Source organism: Bubalus bubalis, chromosome 3 (assembly GCF_019923935.1).
Source record: "Bubalus bubalis isolate 160015118507 breed Murrah chromosome 3, NDDB_SH_1, whole genome shotgun sequence".
In the NCBI taxonomy this organism is placed as follows: Eukaryota; Metazoa; Chordata; class Mammalia; order Artiodactyla; family Bovidae; genus Bubalus; species Bubalus bubalis.
Window position 1 is genome coordinate 22,010,236 of NC_059159.1, and position 8,497 is coordinate 22,018,732.

At 43.2% G+C, this 8,497-nt stretch overlaps 1 protein-coding gene across 1 annotated transcript; it reads left to right on the plus strand.

Annotated features, from left to right (window-relative positions):
- The first annotated feature begins 291 nt into the window (after positions 1-291).
- Positions 292-5,843, plus strand: KRT12 (keratin 12). Its single transcript, XM_006068639.4, has 8 exons — positions 292-873; positions 1,604-1,686; positions 2,614-2,770; positions 3,618-3,779; positions 3,872-3,997; positions 4,110-4,330; positions 5,177-5,247; positions 5,681-5,843. Exons 1-8 carry the CDS (start codon positions 307-309, stop codon positions 5,776-5,778), a joined length of 1,485 nt encoding a protein of 494 aa, XP_006068701.4. The 5' UTR covers positions 292-306; the 3' UTR covers positions 5,779-5,843.
- The last annotated feature ends 2,654 nt before the right edge of the window (positions 5,844-8,497 follow it).

The window sequence follows — 8,497 nt, forward strand, 5'->3', positions numbered from 1 at the left end:
GCGAGCAACAGAATAATTTGGAGAAGAAAAATTCTTTATGACAACCTATCTGCACTCCACCCAGATTTCTTCTTTCTATCACAAATATGTAATGGGAAAAATAATTCAATTATATCTATACCAGTGAATTGTCAATATGCATAAATCATTTTCTTGTTAAGCTGGCCAAAAAAGGGGGGCCACTATACTTTGGATGGAGAGAGCGAACTTTCCAAGGCAACACCCATTCAGAGACCTATAAAAGGTTAGCCTTCCTGCCTTGCTGACACTGCCCCCTCCTGAGCTATAGGTCCCTCGAGCAGCACCATGTCCCTCTCTGTGCGCACCTCTGGGCTGCCTCAGTGGCTGTCCTCCCAGAGTGGGACGCTGGGCAGAGCCATGGGCATGTCTGCCTCGAGCATTGGAAGCGGCTACGGGGGCAGCGCCTTTGGCTTCGGAGGCAACTCTGGGGGAGGATTTTCTGCTGCTTCCATGTTTGGTTCTAGTTCTGGCTTTGGTTCTAGTTCTGGCTTCGGTGGTGCCTGTGGAAGTTCCTTTGCAGGAGGACTGGGTGCTGGTTATGGAGGAGCTGGGGGAGGGGGCTTTGGAGGCCTGGGGATTGGATTCGGAGGAAGCTCAGGAGGGGGCTCTCTAGGGATTCTCCCTGGCATCGATGGAGGCCTTATTTCTGGGTCAGAAAAGGAAACCATGAAAAATCTTAACGACAGATTGGCTTCCTATCTGGATAAGGTTCGAGCTCTAGAGGAGGCTAACACTGATCTAGAAACCAAAATTCGAGAGTGGTATGAAACACGAGGCTCTGGGACTGGAGACCCCGGGTCACAGAATGATTACAGTAAATATTATCCATTGATTGAAGACCTCAGGAATAAGGTAACAAAATGGTTTCTTTCAAGGGGGGCTTTGGGAATTATTTTTTACTTTCCTTTTTTCTATTTCAAGATTTTACAGTGATAAATCACCTAAAACTTAGATATTTTTCCGTTCAACTGTATTTGGAGTAAATTCTCATCTCAAGATATTTGGGCTGTGCTTAGTCACTCAGTCATGTCCAACTCTTTGCAACCCCATGGACTATATAGAGTCCTCCAGGCTCCTCTGTCCATGGGGATTCTCCAGCCAAGAATACTCAAGTGGGTTGCCATGCCCTCCTCCAGGGGATCTTCCAAACCCAGGGATTGAACCCAGGTCTCCTGCACTGCAGGAGGATTCTTTACCATCTGAGCCACCAGGGAAGCTCAAGGGTACTGGAGTCGGTAGGCTATCCCTTCTCCAGGGGATCTTCCCAACCCAGGAATCGAACTGGGGTCTCCAGCATTGCAGGTGGATTCTTTACCAACTGAACTTTCAGGGAAGCCTATAGTTTCATTTTATCATTTACCATAAAATAACTGTATTCCCACTACCTTTTCTGTGGGATAGGTATGTTTCTTAATTTTTAAGTAAGATTCTCCACATATATTCTCTTTTAAAAAGTTAAGCTGCTTTATACTCTTCATAAAATAGCACTTTAACATTACCTAAAATTTTCCTGCCAAAGATAAATTTGCAAAACACTAGTATTTAGTGACATCATTTTGTGTGTCTTCCCTTGTTTCGCCAGATCATTTCTGCCAACATCGCAAATGCCCAGCTCATCTTGCAGATCGACAATGCAAGACTGGCTGCCGATGACTTCAGAATGAAGTGAGTAAGATAAATGACTAATGATACCTGACATGTCCCAGCATTTCTTCTTACTTTCTATTTTCCTTCCTTCATTGATGGCAAATATTTCAAGCCTTCTTCAGTTCACAGGTTCCACACATGTTTTGGTAAATTTACACTGGGCATTCTAGAAAGTATCTAGATTCAATAGAGTGACACTACATGTCCTTAATTATAAGTTGCTTAAACCCAGGGCTGTGGATTACCATATCTGACATTTGCTGTTGACTCATGAAGTGCCAAGATAATTCCACCAGGATCCTAAACCTCAGTCTTCCATGCATCAAAATGAATTAATAATGTTTGTGCCTGGGAGTTAAATAAATGATCTTTTTCCTGATGACACATAAACAACTAAAATATTAATCATGTACTTATTTTTATATCCCTTCCTCCTTTCTACACCACCCCCTCCCCTCAGATATAAGGAGGAAAATCCTAAGGTCCTGTTTGCTCCACAGAATTTCCACACAAGATATTGCTTTGGTGATGATCCTGAAACCTATTACAAGTTACTAAAGGAATATCGCTGTTTTAAATTAAATCTTGAATAAAAGTTAAGCAAGATGACTAAATGATTGTTTTATTTTCAACCACTTCTAAGCTTCCGTCAGGAACTCCACCTAGAGAGGGGTTGCTACTGTTCATAGCCAGAGCAGCCAGCCAGAAGTGAAGTTGTAAGCCTGGGATGCAGTGCTGCTGGGGTTCACTGCTGATAGAAAAGTATAATTTTTTCACTTCTCTCCAACTAAGAAGTAAATTATCATTTTTTTAAAAAAAGAAAATAAAAAGTTAGATCATTCATTACACTGCTGCCAGATTTATTTGCAAAGAAGCCCTGAAATGGCAGGGGCCTTATTCAAATGGGTGTGTGGATTCCCAGACTGTTTTGCACTTGATTTTCAGATATGAAAACGAGCTGGCCCTGTGTCAGAATGTGGAGGCTGACATCAACGGCCTGCGCAGGGTGCTGGATGAGCTGACCCTGGCCAGAGCTGACCTGGAGACACAGATTGAGACCCTGAATGAAGAGCTGGCCTACCTAAAGAAGAACCACGAGGAGGTGAGAGCCAGAAAGGACAGCTCTCTAAGCAGCTTTTTTCTCCCAGATTCAACAATTATCATTTCAAATGTATAAATATGGAGTTAGAAGAGATATGCATAATACATTGGACAATCAGAATTTTAATTGTCCTGATTTCATGATTTTAAAAATATAGTTTTGGTGTTTTTGTTTGGTTGGTTGGTTTATGGTCACACCAAGTGGCATGTGGGGATTTCAGTCCCTTGATCAAACCTGTGCCCCTGGCATTGGAAGCCCGGGACCACCAAGGAAGTTCCAAAAATACAGTATTTTTAAAGTTCAAAAATAAAAGTCTACCAATAATACATACTGTTAAATATGCTAGAGAAACTGTTTATACCCAGTGTAGTACACACATGGAACTCTGATATACCACAATGTATGTCAGTAATTAAGCATAACCCTTGCACAAGACTCCTAAAGAGCTTTCTACTGGAAACCAATGAATATGGTACAACCGGTGAGCAAACCCAGGGACTGTCTGCAGCCCTCGGTTTAGCAGCTGCGGTTGAAAGCCCAGGGGGCACCAATTCCACCAGGCCTTCCCATCTTGTGAAGGCCATGGAGCCCCAAGAAGCAGGGCCAGCTCATCCATCAGGCACAGCACCAAGGACCCGCAGTGAGTTTAGGGGCCCATCTCAAGCTCTTTCAAAAATCAGGAGAAAACTACTAATGTTTAGATAAAAGATGTTTGAATAGTTTTTATTAACTGGTTTGTCTTTAAGCCAACGCAGTTGTAAAAGGTAATGTTTCCTATTTTTTGTGGATGAAGAGGCCCACGAAAGTCACAATGGGCCCCTTCGCCCCTCTCACCCGCTGTCCCCAGGAGCTCCAAAGCTGCCGGGCCGGCGGCCCAGGCCAGGTCAGCGTAGAAATGGACGCTGCCCCCGGAGTGGACCTCACCAGGCTCCTCAACGACATGCGGGCACAGTATGAAACCATCGCTGAGCAAAACCGGAAGGATGCGGAGGCCTGGTTCATTGAAAAGGTACTGCTAACAAAAACAAGAGGCGTGGATACGCTTGTATTAAAGGGGAGCTGAGCTGACTCACGTCCCCTCACCCCTCTTTGTTGCGGCAGAGCGGGGAGCTCAGGAAGGAGATCAGCAGCAACACGGAGCAGCTTCAGTCCAGCAAGAGCGAGGTCACCGACCTGCGCCGCGCGCTTCAAAACCTGGAGATCGAGCTCCAGTCCCAGCTCGCCATGGTAGGGCGCGTGCCAAGAGATGCATCCAAATGAGTAAGACGGGCCATTGGCAGCCTTCCGAATTTCGGTCCCCTTCATTGTTAAGTCTGTGCCGTTTCTCTCCCACGTGCAGAAGAAATCCCTGGAGGACTCGCTGGCTGAAACCGAGGGCGACTACTGCGGCCAGCTGTCCCAGGTGCAGCAGCTCATCGGCAGCCTGGAGGAGCAGCTGCTGCAAGTGCGCGCCGACGCCGAGCGCCAGAGCGCCGACTACCAGCGGCTGCTGAACGTCAAGGCCCGCCTGGAGCTGGAAATCGAGACCTACCGCCGCCTGCTGGACGGCGAGGCCCAAGGGTAAACAGATAACGGATTGACAATAACCTCAATGGCTGACCGACAGTGGACACCAGATGCAGTATAAGGGCAACAGAATCGGGAAGGAGTCTTTAGTTGACAGAAAAGAACACATCTGGTAAAGACATAGGGGTTCCTAGGTGGCCCTGCGGTAAAGAATCACCTTCAATGCAGGTTCTATTCCTGAGTGGGAAAGATCCCCTGGATGAGGGCATGGCAACCTACTCCAGTATTCTTGCTTGGGAAATCCCATGGACAGAGGAGCCTGGTGTGCTACAGTCCATGGGGTCGCAGAGTCCGGCGCGAATGAGTCGGACATGTTTAATATGCCTTAGCTTTATTAAATCCTCTACACTTTGCAAAGGGTTGTCACCATTATCTTCCTTGATAAAAGTTCATAAAATGCTGGGATGAAAAATGGCACCACAGACAGAGGCATACTGCAGACGTGTATTAGAACAATCAGCCAGTAGAGTTCTGATTTTAATGCTAAGAATGACACATCAAATATCAGCCATGCAACCACCTTGAAACTACTGTAGGGAACTTTCCAAAAGTAACAGCAGCCTGGACTGGTGGGAAGAATTCAGGATCATAAATTGGGAAACCACATCTTCCATTAATTGTCAGTTGGCTTCACTTCAAGAACCCTTTTTAGGCAGGGTTTGAAAACAAAGGTAGCTGCACAACTGATTACTCTCAGGATGCATCGCTCCATCATTCTTAATCAAGAAACTTAGAATACCTTCTCTCATTGGCCATTTTAAAAGCCCAAACAGCAAATTCGTTCTTCCTTCTCATTCCAGAAAGCATCATGTGATATCAACTCCCTTGTTTTCTTTACAGTGACTCTCTGGTGGAAAGTTCATATGTGACAGCCTCCACATCTCAAGCACCATCAACTGATTCCTCTAAAGGTATGCAGATTCCCTAGGAATCATGTAGAACAAGTCAGAATCACATCTATTAATGACCAAAACTGTAAGATCTCATTAAATATAGCATGTATATTCGAAGTATATTTGTATTTAGAACCAAGAAAAAATATTTATGCATTCCTGCAGATAAACTGAGTAGTCTGCACAGGGTTAAAACTTTCAGTAAGTTCAGGAAGGAAAAAAAAATCTACTCTACAAAGAGGTATTATGAGAATCATAAACAATTTTTAAGTGTTTAAAAAGAAAATCATTTTCATTTGTACACAACACTGAATACATTTTATTAAATAAAATGCATTTTGTTTAGAGTATCAGTCAATACCTAATTTAGAAGCCTAAGTTAAACAACAAATGTTAGATGAATATTTGAAGCACTAACTTTTGCTCCGTTTGTTCCATGTTTAATCTTTAGACCCTAACAAAGCCCGGAAAATCAAGACAATTGTGCAGGAAGTGGTGAATGGTGAGGTGGTCTCATCCCAAGTTAAGGAAATTGAAGAACTGATGTAAAATTTCACAAGATCTGCCCCATGATTAGTTCCTTAGGAACAAGAAATTTATAAGTAGAAATTATTCCTTTTAGAGTAAGATGATATATTAGTTCAATCTCTGCTTCTGTTTGTTTCATTTTCTTTGGATTCCCGATTAACTTTGAGTCTGTTTTTTTTTTTTTTCTTGGTCTTCAAACAAAATTTAATTACAAATAATTGTGGAAATGTGGGTCTTGATAACAAATCAAAATTGCCTTACATCTTTCTGGACCTGAGGTAGTCCTTTAATAAACTTTTTTCTATTGACCTAGAACATATTTTTAATCATAGGACCTTAATCAAGTAGTATTGTTTTAATAAAGTTAATTTTAATAAAAGGTGACTGGTAATAATGTGAAATGTGTACCTTCTTGACGCCACTCTTAGCGACTCCATGGACTGCAGCCCACCAGGCTCCTCTGCCCATGGGATTTTCTAGGCAAGAATACTGGAGTGGGTCGCCAGTGCCTTCTCCAGGTAATAATGTGAAATGTGTACCTTCTTGACGCCAACCATACAGTCAAGGGCGTAGAGAGAGGTTTGTGAAATACTACTGATGAAGTCGATAAACACTGAGCTAAAGATGTTGAGGCTGGAGATTAAGTTAAGAAGATTCTTGGGACTTCCCTGGCAGTCCAGTGGGTTGGGACTTTACCTTCCAAGGCATGGGGTGCAGGCTTGATCCCCAGTCAGGAGCTAAGATCCCTCATGTCTCATGGCCAAAAATCCAGAACATAAACAACAGACGCAATAATGTAACAAATTCAATAGACTTTAAAAATGGTCCACATCAAAAAAAATAAAAGAAGCACTTATATAGAATAATTAACAACAACAAAAAAGATTCTTATAGTTCTTTCCTTTTTACATGAGCCCATCAAGGTTACAAAAAAATAAGAAAAATGTATTGTTCACTGCAGGGTATAACATTTGCCCTGTTCATTTTCCAGCACCTTCTTTCATTCAGTCAAGAAACTCTTATTGAACCCTCATAGTGTGCCAGACTGGAGACTCAGAGGTATAGTCCTTGCCTGGAGAAGCTCACAATTGAGATTGAGGGCAGAGATAGACATCTACCAGGAATGGTGATATGCTGAGACAGGGTGGATAGAAGATCAAAGGGCACTAGAAGGAGGAAGAAAAATTTGTGACGAGGCAACCAAATACTTCATGCAGAAACCAACCAGGCAGAGAAAGGAGAAAGGGAACAGAGGAAGCAAGTATGAAAGGACATAGGGGCATGAACACACACTGTTTTGGCGGCCTTTCTCCTATCTGGCACCAGCAAGGTCCAGGGTGGGGTTTCTACTGGGGTGGGTCAGACCCACAGGTCAATAACAGATGTCAAGTTCTTGGCTAGGGCAGAAGATGGCCAAAGTCTAAGCCTGAGTAGACGGTGATTCAGACTGGTTCAGTCTGAGTTGCCAAATTCAAAACCCTAAAAGGAGAACACGAGCAAAATTTACTGATTAAGAACCAAATCTCTGAAGCCAGACTGAGTTCAAATTCTGACCTTAATACTTAACAGCAAGTAACTTAACCTCTTGTATGCCTCAGGTTCCTATTCTTACAGTGGAGTGGCTTTGTGAAAATTTAATGAGGTAGTGTACATAAAACAGTAGGCACAGTCCCTGGAACCTAGCAAGTACTCAGTATTTTTGTCCTATGATTGCTTTTTGTGTGTAACCAAAATCCTATGGAGAAACCAGGGGAACAAGTAGTGTCAGAGGAGCAGAATGGAGAGAAGAGGGTCGTAGAGGCCTGGAGGAATTCCAGTCCTGGGTGCAAAAGCCCACAGAAGCTTAGTTATTTTGTCATTCTCAGCTGACATGCTTCATATGCAGCTTTCTGAAGTCACACTTTCTTTTAAATTCATTAGCAGTCTCAGATACTCCATTCTTCTTCCTTTATTATGGATGGCAACTCAACTCTCCAGCCCTCACCTTCCAGAACTAACTCTAGGAGAACCTTACTGTTCAGACCCAAAGAGATTATCAAGGTCTTTCCTGCACAAGCTCTATCACCCACAAATAATACATGAGGCTACTTTCTGGTACTCAAAAGTGGCTGCAAATAGTTACTGTTTTAAACAACACCTGTTTTCCTTACAACTACATCTGAATTGTGTGAGACTCCAAGGAGACTCCTTTGTTGGTGGCTCAGACGGTAAAGTGTCTGCCTGCAATGCGGGAGACCTGGGTTTGATCCCTGGGTCGGGAAGATCCTCTGGAGAAGGAAATGGCAACCCACTCCAGTATTCTTGCCTGGAAAATTCCATGGATGGAGCCTGGTAGGCTACAGTTCATGAGGTCGCAAAGAGTCGGACACGACTGAGCGACTTCACTTCACTTCACTTCCAAGGAGAAATGGGTATTGCATAGGTATAAATCTGGTGATCATTTCTTAGCTATTATCTTAGTTTCTCTGCCTTCTCTTCTTTTGGAAATACTTTCTCCACTGGGCTCCCAAAGGCATCATCACCTCCCTGGAGGCTTTCTCTGACTCTTCTTTGTGACCTCTGAGTGCTGACTTAATTGTGCTATCTTCTCTCTCTACTCTTACTCCCTAGGTGATCTCATCTAATCTCATGGCTTTAAAGTAACCATCTGTGGATGGATATTAACTAGACTCATTGCAGTCACCATTTCCCAATATATATACAAATATTAAATCATTACATTGTATACCTAAAACTGTTA